Here is a 26,808-nt window from a genome sequence, read left to right on the forward strand (position 1 = left end):
TCCCAGGGAATGGCTAAAGCGTTTTTTCACCCCCTTCTTGTTACCTTGGTAACTGCTACCTTGGCGCCCTTGTTGATGAGCTGAACCACATTCTCTGCTTGGCCTTTGTACGCAGCTATGAGAAGGCGTTCTGAAAGTGCAGCGACCGCATCCTGCTGGCTCATGAATTAGGAGAGAAAGAGGTTTTCAGGACAGCAGTAGTCAAGTTCTTTCGGCTCAACACGATGCCACCGGCCCGGGCAGGCACCCACAGGTAAAGATGCTCCCGATCATTAGAAGGTGTCTTTATTCCTATGCCATCTTCGGGACCTGGGGATTACAAAACAGAGTTGCCATCAGCACCACTCGGCACACAGGACCGGCCACACCTCTTCTCTGGTTTTCGGGCATCTGCTGATGGCTCATTGCAGGGGGCAGGAGCTGAGTGAGGACAGGACAAGCACGAAGCACTGTCTCTGCACACCAAGACCCCTGAACCTGGGAGGAGATGACAGCAGAGTGCGCCAGTCGCCCTCCCTTCTTCCCGTTTCAGGGACATTCCCCAGAGGACCGCAGCCCAAACTGTGAGGTCTGCTCTGCACTTGCATCCTGGGTTGCAGACACCTGATAGAATCCCATCAACAGGGACATCTGGGTGGCTCAGTGGTTGAGCGTCTTGCCTTCAGTTCAGGGTGTGCTCCCGGGGTCCTGGGGTCGAGTCCCGCATCAGGCTCCCCGCGAGGAGCCTGCTTCTACTTCTGCCTATATTTCTGCCTCTCTCTCTGTGTCTCTCATGAATAAATAAATAAAATCTAAAAAAAAAAAAAGAAGAACCCCATCAACATCATGGGGTTTCCAGGCCAGCCTCTGCAAGTCAGTGTCCTGTGTGTATGATCACAGAGGGCCTTCTGACCATGTGCCAGGGGTCCACCACAGCTAACATGCTCATCCCCCCTCTCTGGCGAAGGGGCCTGTGGACCACACCCCCACTGAGACCCTGAGGAGTGGGCTAGATCCTTGGGATGTTGTCCTGGCATTTACTGCAGTTCTTTTGTAAGCAGTGCAGTTTCCTGAGTTCTGGGGCAGATGGAGAGCTGGGCACAGGCCCGGGGCCATCTCCCAGTTCCAATTACTGTCGGAACAACCCACGTTGGGAACAAGGATGCTAGAAACACTGACAGTGCGCACTGCCAGTGGCACCAGGAGGGGCTGCTTGTGTTGCCTCCATGCTTAACAGGAAATAAAAGGCCTACTAAAGCCACCTCTAGGACATGAAGCCCCGACCCAGAGCAGCGGTCTGGAGGTGGTAACCAGGAGTTAACTTAACCTCTTCTTTCCACCAAAGGGCAAATGAACAGAATTTTAAAGACTGACTCCTCTCAGTGGCCCCAGGCCACCATGAGAGCAAACCAAAGCCATTGGTAATTATGTCAAAAGTAAGGGGTTCAGGGTGCCTGGGTGGTTCAAATGGTTAAGAATCCTGACTCTTGATTTTCATTCAGGTCATGATCTCAGGGCCTTGAGATGAATCCGTGAGGTGTATATGGAGTCTGCTTAAGATTCTCAAAAAAAAAAAAGGAGAGTTTTCGCGGGGCAAAAGAAGGAATGCTTAAAAATTAAACACACTTCTGCTAGGACATAAAGGAAGTGAAAGCTTTGTGCTTTGTGTTTTAAAACATACTTAATTAAAAATACCAGTATATGCAAATGGACAGAAAACACTATGCCAAGGGGACACCACTTTTAACCCCAGGCCCTACTACACATTCTAATTTTGAAGGCCTGGAAGATACAGACATCTTTTACAGTTGCTTCCAGGCAAACCCAAGGCTCCTTTCAACCTCTAAAACTAAGGAACTGGCCATGAGGTGACTAGAAAAGGTCTGGACAGTAGGTATCTTGCCCTAACTCTCATCCTACCATGGCATTCCAGGTAAGTCATTTTGCCAACAGCTCTGAAAGGCTGGGGTTAAATGATCATATATAAATCAGACAAAAACAAAACAAACAAACAAACAAACAAACAAAAAACGAAATTGGTGGGGATGAAACGTAGCATTCTATTATGTGAAAGTATTGGCCAAATGTGAATATTATACTTTCAAAAAGGTAATGATTATCCCTCCTACCCCCTACTTGTTAATTATCAAATTTTCTCACTTCATCCATACATTGCCCAAAATGTGGGTAAAGAATAGCAAGGAAAGAGAGCCAAGAAACCTTCACCAATCTACCCTGCTCTGCTCATTGTTGGCTCAGCAGACCTGGAGAAGGGATGCTCCAAAGCAGAGGACTCCTCTGTTAGCCATGGTCAGAGGTCCCTGGGAAGCACCAGAAATCTTGGGTGAATGAAGAATAAGCCAATTAAAGAATCAAGTGAATCAGGTTGAGACTCAAAACACAGAAACAGAGCTGGAAATGCCACTGGAAACTCCCAGGGCCCCACTGAAAGACTAGTTCGGGCTTTATGTTTCTCAGACTGTTCCACTGTTCACAAGTGGTTTGTTTTTGTAAATATTTCTTTTTTAATGAGTTAGCTCCTGGATATACTTTTATTATTATTATTATTATCTTTAAAGATTTTATTTACTTATTCATGATAGACACAGAGAGAGAGAGAGAGGCAGAGACACAGGCAGAGGGAGAAGCAGGCTCCATGTAGGGAGCCCGACGTGGGACTTGATCCAGGGACTCCAGGATCACACCCTGGGTGCTTAAACTGCTGAGCCACCCAGGCTGCCCTGTTTTTGTAAATATTGAAAACACTGTCTCTCTATAGATCATCCGTGGAACCTTCACACCAAGAATACTGAGCTTCTGCTCTGTTTGTCCCAATACTGCAAAAGCGCTCCAGGCCCAAGTGGCACGAAAATACAATATTAGCCGTGGCATCACACACATTCTTCCATTTACTCATTTGTTGTCCTTGCACACTCAACTGCCACCTTCTCGTACCCAAACTTTTCCTGCAATGGGCGTTTGAATGTCTCAAGGACAATGGCCCAGTGCATACAAAGACAGTTATCATGGCTAAAATTTCACTCATTTTACTTCAGAGCTTAGGGAATAGAGATGTCCTAGCTGTAAACTCAGTGCAGCCCATCAGCCGAGGTCACAAGCTCCAGACCAGCAGTGCTGTCCAGTCTCCCCAGCAACAGATGCACGGGTCAATGGGCCCATAGTACATGTACAGCCACTCCCCTCCTGTCCCAGACAATAAATTCAGCTCTCAGACATCTATTGCCATGGTTGCAGCCTTCTGAGATAGCCTTGTTTACATAATTACCTTTGGTAAACAGCCCTTTGCAAATCTAGCATACATTACTATTCCTTTTTTTTTTTTAAGATAGAAAAACACCACAGTTGAAAAATGTTGGCCAGATTTTTTTTTTTTTTTTTTAGCTTTTCAGTTACAGCTACTTAGGAATGAAATGCTCCCCACTCCTCACCCTTCCTCTTCCCCCTTGGTCAATGCACAGCCTGCCTGAGGCAATGGGCAGCATCAGCATATGTTGCTTATAGGATTTTGGATACTGCTCCCAACTAGAATTGCAGAGAACTGCCTGCAAAATCAGGAACAAAATCCCAGGGTTCCAGTTCCCAGTCTGCAGTTAGCATCATCCCTGTGTGCTTGGGCATCTCATGTTCATTCTCAATTTAAATCCAGTAATAGCCTCACTTGTAGGACCTCCAGCATTCACCTACAGTTGCATTTACACTCAGGGTAGTGGGAAGGGATCAAAGTGGCTGAGTCTTATGTTTCCTTTCTATACCTCCATCCTTTTCCTTACATCCTTTTGGAGTCAGGAAATACTCAACTTCTTGTGTGACACCTCTGAACTGACAAATTGGGCCAGGCAGAGGCAGGCTGGGGGGTGGGGAATAAGGAGGATAGAGAATACCCAATAATAAATGGTGAGGGGAGAAGAATAGAGAGGTGGCAACCAGTCTGCAATAAACGAGTTAAGTTTCACTGCCAACCTGTTGGGTACCCGGGCTGTAGCAGCCCCGTTCCCTCATTAAATCTGAGCCTCCTCCTCCAAGTAGATCAGCTATCTTTCAAGACACTTCCCACTGATGGTGGTGAGGAATTTCTTCTGCCCCACATCTATCAATCACATCCCTCTTCGTCACAATGCTCACTTTCACTGGGTTCTAGAGAAAAACATTAAATGCAAACATGCTGCCAGTTCTTTAAGCAGAAATGAAATAAATCCGTGATCATAAATATTCAACGAGCATCCTGAATCCAGAAAGTATTTAGCTTCCTAAGATTTCCCTCCTTTTTCCCAGCCCACTGCCCCATTTTCACTGCATTCCAATTTGCCAATGCTTTTTTCCTCTCATCGCGAATGCCAGAAGGCCACACAGCTGCTTGGTCTGTGATGCAATCTGTTTTCTTTTTATAGCAAAAGGTCTCTGAGGTTTGCTTTTGCTGGTTTCCTGAGGGTTTACAACAAAGTCTCCTGGTACCAATATCCCCAAACCACTATATTCAGTTTCCTGACAGACAAAATATCCTAGAAAAGACCTACAAATAGTCCCAGCCAGGACCCTCTGCACAGCCCACCCAGAGACAGTCCACAGGCCCCTGGAACCAGTGGTTAGGGAGCACCATCAGTGACAATAACTTGCTTTGCTCCTACTGCTTAGAGCCCTGTAGTGAAGAGAGATTGTACTCACATCCGGGGGTCCGTCCTCCCCATCCTACATGGTGGTCTGTTGCTGGATATTTGCTTTCAGTTCTTTCCTGGAGAGATCATTAGCTTCCTAGGATTGTCAGGCCCAGTGGGTCTGCATTGATTTACTCGCCTTTTTCCCTTGGGCTTCCTCTGCCAACTCTGGCCAAATCACATCTAAAAGCTTATTAAGACATCCACTCAGCTCACAATGTTTTGTGGCTTCCTAGTCTGCTCGTCACAGCTTCTCAAAGTCTTGGTCTTCAGATCTTGTCGGACTGCTCCCTCCTGCCGGCAGAGGACCTGTAACACTGCCCTATCAAAGAGTCAGGGCATAATTCACAGATGGGCGGACTGCTTTTGAATGATGCTCAGATGACAGAGAAAGGAAGTTTGCACTCTGCCAGCAGTAATGCCAGGAGAAGAGAGGAATGTGCATGTTGCAAGGGAGGGAGAATGCAGGGAGGGTCAAAACCTGTAATGAGCTGCCTTTATGGTAACAGGGAACAGCAGAGATCCAGACACTCCGCCCTCCCCGGCAGAGAGTTCCAGCATCGTGACTGCAGCAGCATAGGAGTCAAGGGGCTGGGAGATAGGCTATTTCAATGTTTGTAAGCCCAGAGTCTGTCTCCCAAATGCTCCTCTAAACAGAGTCTCTGTGGGGAGAGGGCAGGCAGGAGACAGGGAACAAAGCTGTTCAAGTACTATCAATGGCCCTAAACACCCAGAGGTGTCCTCCAGACCACTTGTTGAAGCAACAGAAAACTAACTCCCCAACTGGAGTAGCCACAGAAAGGAAGAGGGTTTTCTTTTTCTTTCTTTCTTTTTTTTTTTTAAGATTTTATTTATTTATTTATGAGACACACACACACACAGAGGAGAGAGGCGTAGAGACACGGGCAGAGGGAGAAGCAGGCTCTATGCAGGGAGCCCGATGTGGGACCTGATCCCGGGTCTCCAGGATCAGGTCCTGGGCTGAAGGCGGCGCTAAACCGCCAAGCCACCTGGGCTGCCCCAGGAAGAGGGTTTTCATTTTGACTTGAGCCACATTACCACTTTTTCCTTATTTCTAAAGCCAAAATTGTTGGTCCTCAAGATGGGAAAATGACTCTGTCAATGCAAACCCTCTAAGCATCCTCCCTCCTCAAGGCCTTGCCCCTACGTCCTTGAGGGTAGCAGCTCTTATGGGCAAAAGACTGGGATGCTTCTTTGGCCATTATTTGGCTTATACCAAGGGGAGAAAAGCCAGAATCAGGGCAGTGCCTTACAGACAGACTGAATTCTGCTGGGGAGACAAAGTGCCAGTAGAATGATAGCTTATTTTTAATATACAACAATCGTACTAGTTTATCCAAAAGTGATCACCACTGGGATACTGCTACCACCACTGGAGGACAAGTGAGGTTAGAACAGAGTGCAATGTGACTCACTCCCTGCTTTAAAGAAACTGGCTCTGATAGGCCTGAATGAAGCCCAAAGGCCAGATGCCAAGTAAGAAAGGTACACCAAATGTGACAGAAGTATAAAGAAAGCAGTGGTTACTTTTCTCAGGGCTTCTGGGACATTTCCTTCTTCTGAGAATATGTACCCCACACACAGGGACTCCTCAACCTAATATTATCAATGAGGACAGTACAGCACTGGCTGTTCACAGAGCCTGGTACCCACAAACACTATCTGCAAAAGACAGGGACAACAGAGGCAAAACACCCTCTTGAACAAGCCCATGACTCATTTTACACACCTCACTACTGCAGAGGAACATGTATGCTTATTTCTGGAGCCACTACAAGTACAGTACTTCTGAACCTGACAGTTATTGACTCGTTGAGATAATCACCTTTGCAGGAGGCATATAGAGGCTGTTGCAATAAAGGCTGAGTGACATCTGGAAACCTGTGACATCCTCTACTACCAAGAAAAGCTGCTAATAGATATAAAAATAGTTTCAGAGGCCTAAGAATATCATTGAATATAAAGTTATGATTGACAGCTTGTGGTATGGAGACCTCTTCTTTTTACACGGGACAATAATTATTCTGGCTAGATCACCAGAGCCTCCAACTTGGGGCTACTGAAATCACATATACTGATACCCATGTGCTCAGAATCCACATCAAGAGTCATCACTGAGCCTTCTTTCCATAAACAAGATCATTATGCCCTCATCTGTGCTCTTACAGTTTTCTATAAGCTCCTGTTATGGACTGAATTGTGCCCCTCCCCCCCACCCCAATTCATGTGTTGAGGCCCTGACCTTCAGTGTGACTGTACTGGAAATAGGGCCTTTAGGAGGTAAATAAATTGAGGTCATAGAATGGGGCCCCCTTATAAGAGAAATACCAAAGAAGGTCCATCCCCCTATTCCCTCTCATCACACTCCTACAACCACCACCCATACACATTCTCAGAGGAAAGGCCATATGAAGACCTAGTAAGAAAGTGGCCACCTGCAAGCCAGGAAGGAAGTGCTTACCAAAAACCAAACCCTGCTGGACCCCGATCTTGGGACTTCCAGCCTTGAGGACTATGAGAAAATAAATTTCTATTACTTAAGCCACTCAGTCTATGTATCTTGTTCTGGTAGCCTGAACTAAGACAGCTCCCTTCACAGTGTAATTGCTGGCATGGGCTCAAGGCTGATCTTGCTTAGACGAAATTCCTTGAGGACAGGAACCCTGTTTTGGTTATCTTGTATTCCAGTGCCTGGGATGGTTCCTGGAATAGTTAGCTTTTAATATCTGTTAAGTGGATGATAGAAAAACTAATAACTGGGGCAGCGCGGGACGGAGTGGCCAACAGCCTGCAGAGCAACATGCCTAAGTTTTATTGTGACTACTGCGACACATACCTCACCCATGACTCTCCATCTGTGAGAAAGACACCTTGCAGTGGTAGGAAACACAAAGAATGTGAAAGACTATCAGAAATGGATGGAAGAGCAGGCTCAGAGCCTGATCGACAAAACAACGGGTCCTCCTCGCCCTGGTATGATGCCAGCCCCCCATATGGGGGGCCCTCCCATGATGCCAATGACGGGCCCTCCTCCTCCTGGGATGATGCCAGTGGGACCTGCTCCTGGAATGAGGCCACCTATGGGAGGCCATATGCCAATGATGCCTGGGCCCCCAATGATGAGACCTCCTGCTCGTCCCATGATGGTACCCACTTGGCCAGGAATGACTCGACCAGACAGATAAGGAGAGACAGGAACCTCTTTATATTCATTTTATATTACTTGTTCTACTTCACCAGGAGATCATGGTGCTGTGACTCTGGGTGTTTTCTAACAGCATGACAAGGAAGACTTGCTTCCCCTTCCTATCAAAGAGAGAATAGTTTCTGCAGGGGAATAGTGGGACAAAAAAAAAAAAAAAGGCAATTTTCATTTGTATTGTGAAATGTGAAAATAAAATTGTCAACTGTTTTAGTTAAAAAAAAGAAAAGAAAAACTAATAACTAATTGCTTTTTCTAGTCATTAACTCATCTTCAGGAGCCTGTGGATCCCATGAGAAAAAGGAAGTGTCAACCAAGTCAGCAAACCTTTTTCTCTTTCCCCCACAGATGAGGCAGGCTATGGCTCCTGAACCTCTGAGAGATAATAAATGGATATAGTCATTCTCCTCCCTCCCTCCATCCCCAAAACAGAGGACCAAGGCTCCTGGGAGAGAAGAATTACCGATCTTGAGACAGATCCTACCCAGTGCCACAGGTCCATCAGCATTGCAAGCATTGGACAGCGCCACAGCCACTCCAGATTTTTCTTGCTACCCTCAATCCCAGTTGGGTAAAACCACAAATGCTAAAGACAAACCAAAACAAGCAATGCCAAATTACAAGACCAATCCCCACACAATATTTTACCTTCTATCCATACATTTCTCCCACCTACTTTTTAAATCTGCTTTTATCAGTCTTCTTTCCACTCCAATTTTCTCACTAATCTATTTGTTGTTGATGTTGTACTATACTATGCACTTATGGAAGAGATGGGCACAAAGAAGTATAGAAGCCGGGGAAGGGATCTTTCTTGCTTAGTGTGTTAGAGGTGAAAAAAGGAATCAACAAAGTTCTCATAGAGAAGGGAAGGTGTGGGATGGGTGGTGGAGGATGTGTAGGATTTTGTTAGCTAGAGAAGGGGAGAAGAAATAGGTAGAAGAAACAGCAAGAGCAAAAAGGCAGAGTAGTCTTGAAGTACACATCATGAGTGGTAAAGACAAGCAAGAGACTGTTGCAGCTGAAGCTCATAATATGTGGGTGATGACCCAGAGATCACGCTGCAAAGTTGAGCTGTGAAAAAATGTTCATATCATGCCAAAGTTTGGTTTATATCTTGCATTTGTGATGGGCAGCTCTAGAAGTTGGTAAACAGAAGAGAAACTAGTCCTATTTTGACTCAACGTAGACTTCAAGATTTCTAAGAATTAGATTTATTATAATTATAGGTATAACGTATATGTTATACTTTCAAGATTGTATACACATGGCTTTCTTTCTCTTTCTTCATTTGTTTATTCTTTTATTCCTTCCTTTCCTCTTTTTGTTTTAGTCAATAGATCTTATTTTTTAGATCAGTCTTAGGTTTACAGAAAACTGACCAGAAAGTACAAAGGGTTTCCATGTACCCCCCCACCAAAACCCCCTGCCAGTTTCCCCTATTATTAACATTCTGCATTGGTGTGAAAAATGTTTTATAATTGATGAATCAATATCATTACATTATTACTAATTGAAGGTCATGGTTTTCACTAGGGTTTCTTATTTGTGTGTATAGTTCCATGGGTTTGGACAAATGTATAATGAGGTGTTTACACCATTACAGTACCATACAGAATAGTTTCACTGGCCTAATGCTCTACCTATTTATCCCTCTCTTCCCTCAACTTCTGGCAGCCACTGAACTCAGTACTATCTCATAGTTTTCCCTTTCTCACAACGTCATATAGTTGGAATCAATCAACCTTTTCGGTTGGCTTCTTTCACTTAGTAACATGCACTTCAGGTTTCTCCAAGTCTTTTCATGGCTTGATAACTCACTTTTGTTATCATTAAATCATATTCTGTTCTACAGATGTACCAGTTTATCCATTCATCTATTAAAGGACCTTTTCATCGCTTTCAAGTTTTAGCAATTATGAATAAAGCTGCTATAAACAAACCATTGATGTGGTTTTTGTGTGTCACACTTCTCTTTTTTTTTAATCTCATTTGGTAAATACTAAGGAATACCACTAGTAAATCATATGCTAGGAAAATGTTTAGCTTCATAAGAAACTGCCATACTGTCTTCCAAAATGGCTATTAACGTGTTGCATTCCCACCAGCTGATTTTACATTGACCTAATTGCCAAATGGAATGGTAACTTTCAGTTCTTACCTTATATGATTTCTCTGTTGCATTAGGCACTGCTATCATCCCTTCATCACACTTCCTTCTCCTTTGGTGTCTGTGACACAGTCTCTTCTTGTTCTCCTACCATCCCTTGAACTATTTTTCTCTCATTCAAGGGCTCTTCATTCACGGGTCCCCAAATGCAGGTCCCTGAGATTCTATCTCTGATTGCCTTCTCTGCTCATCTTCTTCTTTAGAAAATCTCAGTTACCCACCTCCCCACCCCCTGCTGTTGCTGCCCACATGCTCCTCTGCTGCCTAGATACAGACTTCTTTAGCCTCAATCACTTTCTCTGAAGCTCCATATTTTAAGCACTCAACCATTTAAAGACATCTTACTTGGATGTCCCCTATCAACATATTCACACCAAATCATCATCCTTTTTTCAAACCCATTCCTTTTCCTCCATCCCCATTTTGGTGACCAGCTCCATCTTTCATCTATCTGCCTGTTTCCCTAATCTGGAACACTCCTCCCATTCCTCTAATTCTCCCTCCCCCGCTCCCACATTCCATAAATTACCAACTCCTCCTGATTTGAGACAGTAATACACAGAGATTAAAAATGAGAGTTTTGAGGGGTGCCTGGGTGGTGCCATCAGTTAAGTGACAGCTCTTGGTTTCAGCTCAGGATGTGATCTCAGGGTCATAATAAGATCAAGCCCTGCAGCTGGCTTCATGCTCAGCATAGAGTACTGCTTGGGATCTATCTCCTTTCCTTCTGCCCCTCTCACTCATGCTCTGTCTCTCTCATATAAAGTAAATAAATCTTTAAAAAATATGAGAGTTTTGAGATCAGTTTGCTGGGCTCAAATCCCAGCTCTGGGTAAATTTCTTTAGGTAAATTTCTAATGACTCTAAGCCTGTTTTCTCATGTATAAAACAGAATAACAGTTCTTTTTTTTTTTTATAAATTTTTTATTTTTTATTTTTTTTAATTTATGATAGTCACAGAGAGAGAGAGAGAGAGGCAGAGAGACATAGGCAGAGGGAGAAGCAGGCTCCATGCCCCAGGAGCCGGACGTGGGATTCGATCCCGGGTCTCCAGGATTGCGCCCTGGGCCAAAGGCAGGCGCCAAACCGCTGCGCCACCCAGGGATCCCCCAGAATAACAGTTCTTACCTCATTGGGTTGTTGCAAAGATTGAATGAGATAATACACGCACTATATAATGCCTGGCACATAGACAGTGCTCAGTAAATATAAGCATGGCTGTACGGTTGTTGCTTAAATTTTCCTTGATCTATTCTCTCTTCTCTAGCTGCATTGCCACTTGCTTTGATTTAGGAAGTCGTCATTTCTTACCTGAACTATCACAGTGATCTCCAACTGCATGCTAATGATATTTCTTGAAATTCTGCCTGTGATTATCTAAACTTGGAAACTGGGATAAGAAAGGTGAAGTACTTTTCAGCTTGTGTAATGGAATCTGCTGCTGCAGATGAGTTTTTACCAAGGGAAAAGTAGGCCAGACTAATGTTCGGGATTCTGACAGTGAGTATACTTTGGCTCAAAATATATCTTCAATAAAAGCTAACTTTGTAGAAATCAATATAACCTGCCCAGATTGTTGTCAGGATTTACTAAACTTGACCCTCAGGAAAGAGAGCCATTGAGCCAACAGTGTTAAATTCTCCTCTGACTGGGCTTAGAAGATCACTGAGCAAGTAAGAGATAAGTTCTCCCTTCTGTGTGTAGAAGAAAGGGAGTAATGGGAAACTTCTCTAATTCATTTCAGGATGGCAAAGACTGAAATTGCAGACAGATGAGCTGCAATGCTGGAGGAGTCATTACCACTGCCTATCTGCCAGGCAATAGTCTGCTCGGCTGTGGTGCCTAGGTCTTTGGTGCCAATTATTTTGCCTTTGTCTATGGACCTCTCATCCTTTGTGCTTCTGGTCAAAGAGCGTTCTATGACCAGACCATATGGGGGCTATAGAGACTGCTAATCAGGAGAAAAGTTGGCATGCAGAAGCTATCTCCCATGGTACTCTCCTGGTCTCAAGTCCTGCCCATCCCCTCCTCTACCTCAATATATATCATCACTCTTAGAATGCTCTTTTCACAGCAAATGTGATCATGCTTCCCCTTTTCTAATAACCCTCAGTGACTCGGGTTCCCCCAGAACAAAGTCCATGAGACACAAGTCCACACATGGCCTGGTGTTACCTCAATTTCCCACCCACCCATTCTGCACACTGGCTTCACCACACAGGTATTCAGAACCTGAAAAGCACCGTCCTGCCATTTTTGCTTACAATACTCTTTAGATCTTTTCCAAACTCTTATCCTTCAAACCTGATTCAAGGTTTCCTTCTCACAGAAGATTCTTCCAATGCTACTCTATATTCCAGGTTCCCAAGGCCCAAATCCCAGGTAGCCTGGGCTCAAATCCGACTTGACTACTTATTTTGGATTTAATAAATCTAATTTCATTTCCTCATGTGTAAAATAGAAAGGATAGCAGTTTTTACCCATTGGGTTGTTGCAAACATTAAAAAGAGGCTAATATAAAATAATGTAACTTTTAAATCTCATTGTAAGTATTTACCAAACTGGACTGCAATTGTGTGATGTCAGTTTTCTTGGCCTCCCCTCCTACCTTCTGATTAAAAAGCCTTCCCCATTCAGCTACTCTTCTAAGGACACTGTCCCAGCCAGAGAGGCTTCTGGACTTCAGGATGCAGAATTACAGGACAGTCAGCAGAGAGGGGAAAGGAGAAGGTTGACTTGTCAAGGGAGGCCAAGCTACTCTGTTTAACAAAGAGCTGGGAGAGAGAGAAAAGAAGTGCCATGCAGGATGGAGAAAGGAAAAAGAGTTTAAAAGAGTTTCTGGAGGGTGGCGGCAAACAATTGGCTTCTAAACACTGTGGGATATGAGAGAATTAGGGGGAGGAAAAGGGATATGAAAATTATTACCGGGAGTTTATGAATTGAGTTTCCCTTAATTTTTTAAAAAGGAACAAGTTAATGATTACTATTTTTAAAAAATTATTTTTGGTCTTTGGATTGTGATTATTTGAGTACATCCATACAAACACTAGACCACATGAAACTGAAATTCTTTAGGGGTACCCTTGTTTACCATGTCTTTGCTCTAGAGTTAGCTTCTCCAGTAGAGGAGCTGTGTCTCATCCCTTTCTGTAAATCCAATGCAATCACACAGCCTGGTACATGACGTATGAACAGTAAATACTTGCTGAATAAATAAACACATCTATGCTTATACAACTGGATCATAGACTCCTATGAGCAAGTCAATGCTCTAATTTTTCCATCTATCCAAATAAATCATTGAATGCTGTGGTGAGTTGAATAGTGGCCCCCCTAAAAGATATGTCCATGTCCTAATCCCCAGAGCCTGAGTGCTAAATTATATAACAAAAGATATATTAATGGGGCAGCCGGCGTGGCTCAGTGGTTAAGCGCCACCTTTGGCCCAGGGCGTGATCCTGGAGACCCAGGATCGAGTCCCACGTCGGGCTCCCTGCATGGAGCCTGCTTCTCCCTCTGCCTGTGTCTCTGCCTCTCTCTCTCTCTGTGTCTCTCATGCATAAATAATTATTTTTTTAAAAAGATATATTATGTTAAGGATCCTGAGAAGAGATGGTTATCCTGGATTATCTGGGTGAGTTCTAAATGCAATCACGTGAATCCTTAGAAGAGAAGCAAAGGGAGTCTTAAAACAGAAAAAAAGGAGGCCATGTGACCCCAAAGGCAGAGATTAGAGTGATGAGGACACATGCCACCTAGAGCCATCAGAGGCCAGATGAGGAAAGGAAGAATTATCCCCTAGAGCTTCCACAGGGAGTGCAGCCCAGCTGACATCTTGATTTCAGATTTCTGGCCTCCAGAATGTGAGAGAATAACTCCCTATTGTTTTAAGCCATTGAGTTTATGGTGATTTGTTACAGCAGCCGCAGGAAAATAACACAAATGTTTATACATAATGGATGTTCAATAACTCTTTGTCAATTACCTGTCGGGGTCACTTACAATCACAAGCTGTGCTTCCTTTTCAATGTCACTCACCCACTCTCTCCTGGCCAAGAGCCAGGACTCTACTATGTCACTTCAACATTTACAGTGCTGTTGTAACCAAACGGTCCCTTGCTACTGTCTGAGGGGTAGTCAGGTTCCGGGGGCTAAGTGTCTACTGACTACATACTCCTACATAATGTCCTTCACTCATTCTTTCAAGAAGGAGCTAGCACAGTAGGGAAGCACTTGCAGGAAACACTGCTGAACTGAAAGAGAGCCACATTAGACTTTCAGTTCCCAATTCTGTATCACAGTGTGAGCGTGTGCACACACATACACACACAAGTCTCAATCATAAAGTTGCTCTGCCAGCCAAGAATTAAGTGTCTGAATGCAAGCCCACAGACATAGTTTCAAATACGGGAAAAGGAAGTCTGGGATTAACAGGAGTGTCTACTCAGAAGTAAACATCGCAGGGACCTGCCACTATAATTACAGCATTATTTCTTCCACTATATTCCTCAGAGAACAGAGGCCTTCTCTCAAAGCTGGAGGAGGTCTCTTGGTCAGCAAGCCCATGACCCTTGCAGGACCACTCAAATTCCCCCAGCATGCACAATTATTGCTTTTACTTATCAAGGTCTGCTATCTAATCTTCCAGAAATTATTGTTTTTAAGTCAGCTGGACTCAGTATTCATAGGAGTGATCCTAATTTGATCAATTGTACAGTTGATGAAGTATTAACATAATATCCATCTGATACTGAAATAGATACCACCTCTCCTTCCCAACTCCTGTTTCCCCTAATCCACATGACTTTCTGTAATAGCTTTCTTTTTTTTAAAAGATTTATTTATTTATTTATTTATTTATTTATTTATTTATTAGAGACAGAGAGAGAGAGAGAGAGAGAGAGAGAGAGAAAGGCAGAGAGACACAGGCAGAGGGAGAAGCAGGCTCCATGCAGGGAGCCCGACATGGGACTTGATCCCGAGACTCCAGGACCACGCCCTGGGCCAAAGGCAGGCACTAAACTGCTAAGCCACCCAGGGATCCCCTGTAATAATAGCTCTTTCAAAATCTGCAACTTTCAGCAAGCATGCCTGGGTTAGATGTGATGCAATAGTAATATTGTGCATCACCTACAAAAAGAGACTTCCAATAATCAACTGTTTCCACACCAGTGTTTGCAGAAGACTATACACACGTAGATTTCTCATCTCAATTCCCTTTTAAGACTGGCTGAGGTAGAAGTGAGTAGAAGCAAGGGAAGAAGGTTACTTAAACACTCCACCCACAGAGTGTGCTTCATGACTCTGGGCAGGCTATATAACTTTCCTGGGCCTTAATGTCCTCATCTGTAAAATGGGGATAATAATAGTAGCTACTGGCTGCATCAGGAAGCTGAAAGAATTACCTGTGGGAGTAGATGACAAGCACTTAGCATAGCACCTGGCACAGAGTAAGCACTCAGGAAATATTGTGCATGTGTGTGTTTGTGTGTGCACATGAATAAAGTCAACCAGAGGCTAAATTCTCCAATTAGATTTCCAAACTCTTTCCATCATTTAATCCTCCTACCTCTTCTTTACAGTTCCCAGTGGCTGCCCCAAGGAGAGCTTGGTCCCTTGGCCTTGTTCAATACACAGCATGACACAGCGTTTGGCTTCAGCACAGACCTTTGCTAGGATCAAGTGTTCCCACAGAGGAGGGGAATTAGGACTTCAAGTGGAGCTGGCCATCAGGGAGGCTTTGCAGCCTCTCCCCATAGTCGGGCCATCACACACCGACAATCAGACATGTGCATGCTTGGAAAGATGGCCTCTGACCTCGTGGACTCTGCATCCCAGGAAGGTGAGGATCTATTTATTAGGTGGAGGGCAAGCTTCCGTGGAATGTTCCACCTGAAGTCAGCTCTCCTCACATTCAGTCTCTTCCTACCCCTGGTTATTTCCCAGCTCAGACTTTCTCTCAAACTGGTTATTGTTCATATTTTAAGTTTCAGTCATAGATTAACCATAGCAAATCTGGTCTAAATTCTTTTGCTACTAATAATTGCATCACATGACAAACATGCCCAATTGTCATCAGCATCAGTTATGGTCCATTATTTGAAATTAAAATTTGGCCACATCTTTACAAGGAAAAGAGGTTCTTACAGTGAAGGCAGCAAGAACAGAAATGACACTGACCTTGAATTGCTTATTACACGCCCAGAATTAGTCCCAGAGATATCTGTCCCCAAGAGTTTTAAACAATCTTAAAATAGTCAGGTCTCCTAGGAATTTCTCATTATTATCATGGTCAAATTATTTCCATGATGAAAATATATTTAATTAGTTGAGCTTCACCAGTCTTCAGGAGACAGGGTCAACTTGAGAAATTACAAAGCATGAGACCCTCTGGGTAAGAGTCCCAGGTGAAGCCTGTGCCCTCCCTCTTCTGATAGTTTTCTCAGGGACTGAAGCTGTGCTTCTCTTCATCAAAGGGTAGGTCTGGATTCGCTATGATAGGTGAAGCTTTTGTTCCCAGGTTTCTACCGATCTTCTTTGGGACTCAGTCCCTATGAAGAATCCACAGACCCACTCTAGCCCTTCCTTGGGGGAGAGAGGGTTGCTCCTCCAAACAGTTCCATGTGTTCTCCACCTTCAGGCAGATTGCTTCTTTGACGATCATGTAGCCCAATGTCCAAACAAAGAGCACGCTGGGAAGAGGGCAAGAGAGAAAAACGAAGGAGAAAGGGGAGAGAGGGAGGACTGCAGGAGGAAGGACAACATGAAAAGACCATGAGCATACCACAGCTAGGATGCAGCTACTGATAAGAAGAGGTGGGGAGCACACTCAAGGGCAATCCCTTCCAATTCCCGCCCCTCCCCCAGCTAGAAATATTCGACCCAGCTCAATCTCTGTTCACTGGGTATTGGTTAAATCAGTGCAGGGACTCCTTGTAATAGAATTTATGTCTTATAATTCTACAGTCTGTATCAGGTTTAGCAAAATGTTTAGCAATATTTTATTTGATTTTTTAAAAAGATTTATTTGTTTATTCATGAGAGACAGAGAGAGAGGCAGACACAGGCAGACGGAGAAGCAGGCTCCCTGTAGGGAGCCCAAAGCAGGATTCGATCCCAGGACCCCGGGATCAAGACCTGAGCTGAAATGTCAACAATAGCCAAACTGTGGAAGGAGCCTCGGTGTCCATCGAAAGATGAATGGATAAAGAAGATGTGGTTTATGTATACAATGGAATATTCCTGAGCCATTAGAAACGACAAATACCCACCATTTGCTTCAACGTGGATGGAACTGGAGGGTATTATGCTGAGTGAAGTAAGTCAATCGGAGAAGGACAAACAGTGTATGTTCTCATTCATTTGGGGAATATAAACAATAGTGAAAGGGAATATAAGGGAAGGGAGAAGAAATGTGTGGGAAATATCAGAAAGGGAGACAGAACATAAAGACTCCTAATTCTGGGAAACGAACTAGGGGTGGTGGAAGGGGAGGAGGGCGGGGGGTGGGGGAGAATGGGTGACGGACACTGAGGGGGACACTTGACGGGATGAGCACTGGGTGTTATTCTGTATGTTGGTAAACTGAACACCAATAAAAAATAAATTTATTAAAAAAAAAAAAAAAAAAAAGACCTGAGCTGAAGCAGACGCTCAACCGCTGGGGTGTCCCTCTAGTTTTAATACTAAAGTAAAATGTTGCTGGGACATCTGAACTTTCAGAAACAGAACAGGACCCATGTATCCAGCACCTTAATCAACAAAATCAATCACCAGTATCCCTGAAGCCCCCCTCATGCACATCTAATTCTACTTTCACCCCCAGGAGTAATCACTCTCCTGATTTTTAACAACATGGATTAGTTTTGCCTATTTTTGAATTTTATGTGAATGGAATCAAATAGAATTATCCTTTTCTGTCTGGCTTCTTTCATTTCACATTTGTGAAATTCATCCATACTGTACTCTATTCATTCTCATGGCTATGTAGTGTTCCATTGTGTGAATACGCCACAATTCATTTATCCATTCTATTGATGGGCTTTCAGGTAGTTTTATATTTCATGTACTCAAAACAGTGTGGCTTTGAATATTCTTACATGCATAGTTTTTGGTGAAGACACATATGCCAAGTCTACCTAGGAATAGAATTTTGGGGTCATAGGCATGCACATGTATATTCAAATTCAGCAGATGTTTCTATGCATATTTCTCACAATCACATGTATCCTATCAGTCTATGTGAATCATATAAGGCACATGAGAGTCCCACGCAGAACTGAGGGGCACTGGGTTTGTCTATTCCTTACCACTCTTAGAGACAGTCTATGCCTTCAAAAAATCATGTAAGAGGAACAAATCTTTAGTTTGCTTTTCTTATTTTTTATAAATATGTTACAGAGCAAAAGAACTATCACTGCCTGAATATCATTAACTGAAAAATTACTGGCAGACAATGCTGACCCCGGACAGTTACCTTGCTCCTTCCACCAAGAAGAAACTCACTCCACCCACTGGGCCCACATCAAATGCCCAATGGATGGAAAGAAGAGGACACCAAGAACAGTATTTCATTAGTTCACGACTTGTTTTTATCAAATTAGTCTTAAAAAGTAGTTGGATGTATTCCAAAGACGAGAAATGGAAATGGAAATGGAAGCATAATTATTATTCTGTAAATCATGTGCTCCCTGGCCCACACACTAAGAATCAGGATCACATTGCTTTACAAAGCACTTCAAGTCACTGGACAGTTTTACAAAAACACTTAACAAAGCTCCAAAGGAAGAATCCCCTCCAGGAGCCTGCTTTTCCATACTATGATAGTCTTCTAAAGCATTGCCACAGAAACTACCTTATTTTACTTTCATATTCGAAAAAGATTCCAGAGTTTTCTCAGGTAAACATCCAATTAAGTCATAGACATACCATGTGAGTCAGCTTAAGATTCGTTCTCCCCCTCTCCCTCTGCCCTTCTTCCCTCACTGCTTGCAGACACATTCTCTCTCTAAAAAAAAATAAAATAAAATAAGGAATGAACTGATATATCCTATATAACATAGATGGACCTTGAAAAACATTAAGCTAAGTAAACAAAGCCAGACATAAAAGATCACACATTATATACTTGAATTTATATAAAATATCCAGAATAGACAAATCCATAGAGACAGGAAGGACATTGGTGACTGGAAGGGGGCACAGGGAAAGAGAATGGGGAATGACTACTAATGGGTATGGGTTTTCTTTTTGGGGTGATAGAAATGTTCTGGAATAGGTAATGACTACACAACTTTGTGGATATAGAAAATACCACTAAATTGTATACTTCAAAAGGATGAGTTCTATGATATATGAAGTATATCTCCATTTTTTAAAATGTCAAGTTCAGACCAGGGCACTGACATAAAACAGCCATGGACTTGACTCCAGCTGCTACATGCATGATGCTGTGGACAAGCCATTTAAGCCCTCTGAGCTGCAGTCTCCTCCTCCGTAAAATGGAGATAAAAGAATGATCTCAAATGGCAACTAGGATACTCAAGATGATACTTTTTGTCACAATGATCACACATAGAAAGTGCCTAGTAATGATGCTAATGTTTGCAGAAATAGTAGAAACTGGCTCCTAGCAAATGCATGTTTTGACATCCCCCGGGATACACTCATCAACTATTTCTATCAAACCCACTAAAGGACATAACTGATATATATAATATATAAGGAGTTACACAAGTGAGGTTTGCTGTTCAGTCAAAAGGGGGAAAATCCTGCCATAAAGGAAGACATATCAACAAGCAGAATAACAGGGATGCAAGAGTTGTCTCCAGAGTTCCTAAGGATAAGCTGTCAGGCAGTTGCTGCCAGGAAGTCCTTGTTGGCTGAGAATCAGCTGAGTAGGATGCCACCCCTCAAATACCATCTCCAAGATTCACCTCTTGCCAGAACAACCGCTGCCCCCTACACCTGCCTCAGTTTGTTGCTGGAACACATCATATTTAATCCCTCAAATAATAAGTTGTAATAGGATCTTTCTAGTTAATGGTTTTAGCAATGCCAACAGTACTCCATAAACCAGAAATTTCCTTGAAAGTAATACTTCAGGGGTGACAGTTCAAAATTTATTCTATAATTACCAAGAAATGAAGAAAGACTGACTGCAGGGGGTATCCCTTTAATGGTCTTTGGGACTGCTCCTCTTGTGAACATCAATCACAGTAAGATCCTACAGAAGAAGAGCGTCCTTCTAGTAGTTTTTTTTTTTTTTTGCTTTTACCTTTTCCTAACTGTAGTTTGATGTAATTTTTTAAAATCATCACATTGCTTTCAGCTTTTTTTTTTTTTTAAGATTTTATTTATTTAGGGATCCCTGGGTGGTGCAGCGGTTTAGCGCCTGCCTTTGGCCCAGGGCGCGATCCTGGAGACCCGGGATCGAATCCCACGTCGGGCTCCCGGTGCATGGAGCCTGCTTCTCCCTCTGCCTATGTCTCTGCCTCTCTCTCTCTCTCTCTCTCTCTCTGTGTGTGTGTGTGTGTGTGTGTGTGACTATCATAAATAAATAAAAGTTGAAAAAAATTAAAAAAAAGATTTTATTTATTTATTCATGAGAGACACAGAAAGAGAGAGGCAGAGACACAGGCAGAGGAAGAAGCAGGCTCCTTGCAGGGAGCCCCACTACAGGATCACGCCCCAGGGGACCCTCAGCTTTTTTACTGGTGTTTTTACATCATCGGCTTGCTGTACTGTTCCTTTCTGAGAAAGTATTTACGTATGTATAAATTATTTACATATGTATAAAATTTTGGCTAGTATATACATTACTTCTCTTAAATTTTCATGGCTTTGTTGAGTGTCAACATAGCTTATAAATTGTAAGTTGGAGCCAGGTAAATTTAGGATCCACTCCTTACTGGTTAATTTACTATGTAAAAGCTACTTAACTTCTTTGAGTATCAGCTGCTTTTTTTGTAAAATGGATATATTATCTATTTGTGGTAGAATGGTGATGAACATTAAATAAGATAGTGTTAAATAAGATAATAGAAACATTATGTTACAGAAATAAGATAATGAATCTAGAATGACATAGATACCAGCTTTTAGTAACGACTATTATTATTGCTATTATGGCATTAGACAACCATGTTTGACTCTGGTTCAATATTGCTTTCCTCAAGAGTTAGTATGCCTTTTGGGGTTTGAGACACTTGGAAGAACTGGGCCTCTGTGAATCCTGTGAATGTATCTGTCACACAGGAAGTTCTGGGTTTAAATGATGTATTTCTCTGAGCTCCTCTTGTAAATAAATTCTAGTGGAGACCCCTTGTTTCAGGCACCTGTATATACCACTTCATCATTCTCTTGACTTCACCTTTTTTTTTAAGATTTTATTTATTTATTCATGAGAGAGGCAGAGACATAGGCAGAGAGAGAAGCAGGCTCCACGCAGGGAGCCCGATGTGGGACTCGATCCTAGGACTCCAGGACCATGCCATGGGCAGAAGGCAGGCACTAAACCACTGAGCCATCCAGGGATACCCTTGACTTTACCTTTTAAGCGACGGCTGCTCCAACCAGAACTGCAGACCAGAGACCTACGCAGCACCTCACCTGAGGATGCAGTTTCTTTGACACTACAGAGTGGGACTCCCTCAGCATATCTCTTGGCACAACGTAGAGGTGTGGGAATTTTACACAGATGGAGCCACCCACCCTTGAGACTTGCCATAGGAACATTTTGTGGACAAGTTCCAGAATTCTGAACTCCCAAATCCCCCCTGAACTTTTGAACCCCTAAAGGAACTTTTACTTGATAGAGGAAAGTTGCCGCTTCTTGCTCGGAGACCAAAAGACCTCACTTGAGGCAACTGCTTCCTAAAGTGATACTCCTCTTCTTCAAAATCCTTCCACCCCAGCCAATAGTTAGGGTCAGGTCTCCGCACCATGTGAGGAAACAGAGTCCCTGCTCTTGCAGGAACTAGATTCATAGCGAAGGACTTTCAGTTTCCACTGTTCTGTACTGATGGAACTGAGGGAACACATGGGTGAGGGAAGGTCAATGGGATGAATGTCAGGCTAGACTGATGAGAATTTATTGACACAAAAGCACTCTCTTGTAAGTTGTGGCTTAGTATCTGGCACAGACACCTGAAGCTGGCCTGGCTCCTTGAAGTCTGGGCACAGTCATGGCCTACAGAGGCTAATAGGGATGCAGGAACAGCTTTGGCAGAATGTTGAGGGAGGAGTCAAAAGGCAAAAAGATGGGTGCACTAGACTGGATTTATTATGAACCGAAGCACTCACTGTCTGAACATGATCCCAGGAAGATCTGATCACTAAAGGGATAAAGGGCAATATGAAGGAGTCCAGTGGTTATGTTCTCTGTTGACCAGAGTTGACTATAGGAGATGCTGCCATAGTATAAGGCTCTTCTGAATTAATGGGAAATGACAAGATTCCAAAATCGCAGAGGCCAGGCTGTGACAACTAACCATCAGAGGCTAGGTGGATGTAAATATAAGAACTGCCGACAAGGCCACACTGGCAAACAAGAGGTTTTGGCCATTTGGAAGGCATCTATGGCAATGCTGATTGGCCATGGGAAAGATGAGGAGACAATTGACCAGGATGTTATTTGACTTGTATAAAAAAAGAGTCAGCTGAGAGCAGAAGGTTGATATCAGTTGCTGTAATTCATAGGTTTACAGGCCACTGACTGAAAAGAGGTTAGGTCTTCTTGGGAAAAAACTCTGCAATACTACCACAAAGCTCATACAATAAAGGTTTCACTGATCCTTCTACAAAAGGACATGGAACCACTTACTAGGATTGTTGGCACTGAGGAAAGTGGAATGCCAGATTTTTCATGTTGGTTATGGGTCTAAGCTGACTCTGATCCTATGGGACCAAAATGGTAGTTTTCCAATTGGAGCAGAGGCTTATGGACTCCACGTGACAAAGTTGTCACCATGTCTAGTAGGTCCACAGAAGCATCTTGTGGTTATTTCATATAGATATACCTAGAAACTGGCATAACCCTCATAATGGTACCCTGTGGAAGAGTCAGGACACTCTCTCTGTAGAAGAGGAAGACCCCCTATAGATGCTATTTTTCTTACATTTATAAAGCAAAACAGTATTTTGTTCCTGGAATAATAGTTGGCAGTCTGAAAAAATAAAGATAAAAGATAGTCTATATTCCTTTACAAGATGGTATGAAGGAACATTCACATTATATTTGCTTTTGTCATGTCTGATAGTCTTACATGTCCATGATATTTAGTGACCTGAATTTTGTCCATTATCAGACAAGCTGAATGTAAGATACCATAAAAAGCCCAAGAACAAATTCATATTTGGCAATTTGAGATTCAACAGTTAAACAATATTCATTTGGGCAAATGAAGTCCCCATTCTCCCCACAGTGTTACCATTTTTAACAAGTATAAATACAAATTTGTTAGACAAAGAGGAAGAAAAAAGGACACTAGCTTATGAAGTTGAAATTAAAAGCTATAATTAGGAATGACTGCAGCTCATTTTTACCTTTATAGGGAAAAGTTGTGGAATGAAGTGATTTAGCACTGAATTCCTTATACTGATGACCTTAAAGAATTTTAGGTGTCAGAGCTGATCCAAAAAATGACACACAAAAAATTCTTAAGGTTAAAGAACCATATCCTATTCTTATTTAACCTTACTTGCCTCCACAGTGCTTTGCACAGAGGAGATACTCATCTGTCTCTCTGTGTGACTATCATAATAATAAATAAAAATTAAAAAAAAATAAACACTTGGTGAGACAAAGAATCTTAAAATTTATATAAAACCACAAAAGATCGAGACTAGTCAAAGCAATCTTGAAAAAGAAAAGCAAAGTTGGAGGTATCACAATTCTGTACTTCAAGTCACGTTACAAAGTTGTAGGGATCAAAACAGTACGGTACTGGCACAAAAACAGACACACAGATCAACAGAACAGAAGAGAAAATCCAGAAATAAGCCCACAATTATATGGTCAATTATTTAAGTTATTTATTTATTTATTTATTTATTTATTTATTTATGCATTCATTCATTCATGAGAGACACACACACAGAGAGAGAGAGAGAGAGAGGCAGAGACACAGGCAGAGGGAGAAGCAGGCTCCATGCAGGGAGCCCAAAGCGGGACTCAATCCCGGGATTCCAGGATCGCGCCCTGGGCCAAAGGCAGGCGCCAAACCGCCGAGCCACCCAGGGATTCCCTTATATGGTCAATCAATCTTCAACAAAGCAGGCAAGATTATGCAATGGAAAAAAGATAATCTCTTCAACAAATGGTGTTGGGAAAACTGGACAGCAACATACAAAAGAATGAAACTGGACCACTTTCTTATACCATATACAAAAATGAACTCAAAGTGGATTAAAGACCTAAATATGAGACCTGAAAACATAAGAATCCTAAAAGAGCACAGGCAGTAACTTCTTTGACAGTAGCCATAGTAACTTCTTTTTAGATACGTCTCCTGAGGCAAGGAAAACAAAAGCAAAAATAAACTATCAGGACTACATCAAAATAAAAAGCTTCTGTGCAGAACAAAACAATCAACAAAACTAAAAGGCAAGCTACTGAATGGGAGAAGATATTTGCAAATGACTATCTGATAAAGGGTTAGAATCTAAAATATATAAAGAACTTATAGAACTCAATACTCAAAAAAAAGAATAATCCAACAAAAACTGGGCAAAAGACTTGAGCAAACATTTCTCCAAAGAAGTCATCCAGTAGGTCAAGATACACATCAAAAGATACTCTTCATCATTTATCATCAGGGAAATGTAAATCAAAACTACAATGAGATATCACTGCACACCTGTCAGAATGGCTAAAATCAACAACACAAGAAACAACAAGTGTTAGCAAGGATATAGAGAAAAAGGAACATTCATGCACTGTTGATGGGAATGCAAACTGGTGCAGCCACTGTAGAAAATAGTATGGAGGTTACTTAAAATGTTAAAAATAGAACTACCTTCTGATCCAGCAATCGCACTACTGGATATTTACCCAAAGAATACAATAACTCTAATTCAAAGGGACACATGCACTCCAATATTTATTTATTTATTTTTAATTTATTTATTTATGATAGTCACAGAGAGAGAGAGAGAGAGAGAGAGGCAAAGACACAGGCAGAGGGAGAAGCAGACTCCATGCACCGGGAGCCCGATATGGGATTCGATCCCGGGTCTCCAGGATCACGCCCGGGGCCAAAGGCAGGCGCCAAACCACTGCGCCACCCAGGGATCCCGCACTCCAATATTTATAGCAGCATTAGAAAGTACAACACTAAGTAAAATAAGTCAGTCAGAAAAAGACTATCATATGATTTCACTCATGTGTAGAATCTAAGAAACAAACAAGGAAAGGGAAAAAAATAAGAGAGACAAAGCAAGAAACAGACTCTTAATTATACAGAACAAACTAATGGTTATCAGAGGGGAAGTGGGCAAAGGGATGGGTTAAATAGGTGATGAGGATTAAGGAGTGTATTTGTTGTGACGAGCCCTGGTGATATATGGAAGTGTTGAATCACTATATTGTATGCCTGAAGCTGATAGAACACTGCATGTTAACTAACTGGAATTATAATACAAACTTAAAAAAAAAAAAAACAGTTGGTGAGAGCTATTTCTCTATGACAAGAGATCACTAGAAAAGCAGCACCAGGAGCAAGGATTCTGAGAGTGTCAAAAGGATTTTGTGTCCTGTACTATCCATGCCTCCTATGCCTCAGGATGATCAAACAGTAAATGAGATGAAGTTTCTCTTTGAAAAAGTTTACCTCATAGTACAGAAGTACAGAGATAAATAAAGGAAGAATGACAGAAATATGATCACTGTACGTTGCTTAATGCATTAATAGATCTCGGCAATCAACAGGTAATAACATTACAGAGAGAGACAGCAGCAACTAGACATTGTATACCTTCTGTTGGAAGTACATAACACCAATTGTGCCTCTCACCCCCCAAAAAGAGCCCAAATCTGATCAAGCTTCTAGGAGATCTAACTACCAATGTAGAGAAAATATGAGGAATAGAGGCACGTGTTAAAGGACACCATGCGGATGCTTTCTTCTAACTTGACTTTTTATTTCTAGCCTTTTTATTTCTCAGTTTTTAAAAATTTGTAAGTATAATAAAAATGTATTAATGGAAAAAAATTAACGTACAAAATACAAGCCCCAATTTTTTATTTACAGATTAAAAATACATAAATTAAAGAAAAGAATTAGGAAAGCTATGCACATTATTCATTGAAAATGTGCAAATACACAATAGAAAATTGCTATTACACTCCGAATTTTCTGTCATTCTGCAGTCCCAGCTAAATAAAGCTTTGAACAAAGTAGCAATTCTTTATATTAAATGCTTACATACACACTTTGAATGAACACTATGTATATCACTATTTAAAAATTTTAATGTTTAGAATCAGCTGGCTTCAGGGCGCCTGGGTGGCTCAGTTGGCTGAGTGTCTGCCTTCAGCTCAGGTCATGATCTCTGGGTCCTGGGATCAAGCCAGAGTCTGGTTCCTTGCTCAGCAGGGAGTCTGCTTCTTCTTCTCCCTCTGTTCCACCCCTCTGTTCATGCTCTCTCTCTCTGTCTGTCTCTGTCTCCCTCCCTCAAATAAATAAATAATCTTTTTAAAAAAATTTGCTTACTTCAAATCTATTAACCAGTGTGACCTAAACTGGATTAAGGAAAACACTACT

At 42.3% G+C, this 26,808-nt stretch overlaps 1 protein-coding gene and 1 pseudogene across 7 annotated transcripts in view; one reads left to right on the forward strand and one right to left on the reverse strand.

The window, feature by feature from the left end:
* Positions 1-26,808, reverse strand: part of ANKRD6 (ankyrin repeat domain 6) — a 198,535-nt gene that overhangs the window by 74,984 nt on the left and 96,743 nt on the right. For 4 of the 7 annotated variants that reach the window (XM_041769747.1, XM_041769745.1, XM_041769744.1 and 1 more), the window contains exon 3: positions 45-309. In XM_041769747.1, the coding sequence (XP_041625681.1) occupies positions 45-164 (120 nt within the window). In that variant the 5' untranslated portion in view covers positions 165-309. Of the gene's footprint in view, positions 1-44; positions 310-10,036; positions 10,103-18,973; positions 19,053-26,808 lie in introns of those variants that run through there. The other 3 variants (XM_041769734.1, XM_041769743.1, XM_041769716.1) reach the window with 3 other exon arrangements.
* LOC121499231 lies at positions 7,474-7,994 on the forward strand (annotated as a pseudogene).

Source organism: Vulpes lagopus, chromosome 1, assembly GCF_018345385.1.
Source record: "Vulpes lagopus strain Blue_001 chromosome 1, ASM1834538v1, whole genome shotgun sequence".
NCBI lineage: Eukaryota > Metazoa > Chordata > Mammalia > Carnivora > Canidae > Vulpes > Vulpes lagopus.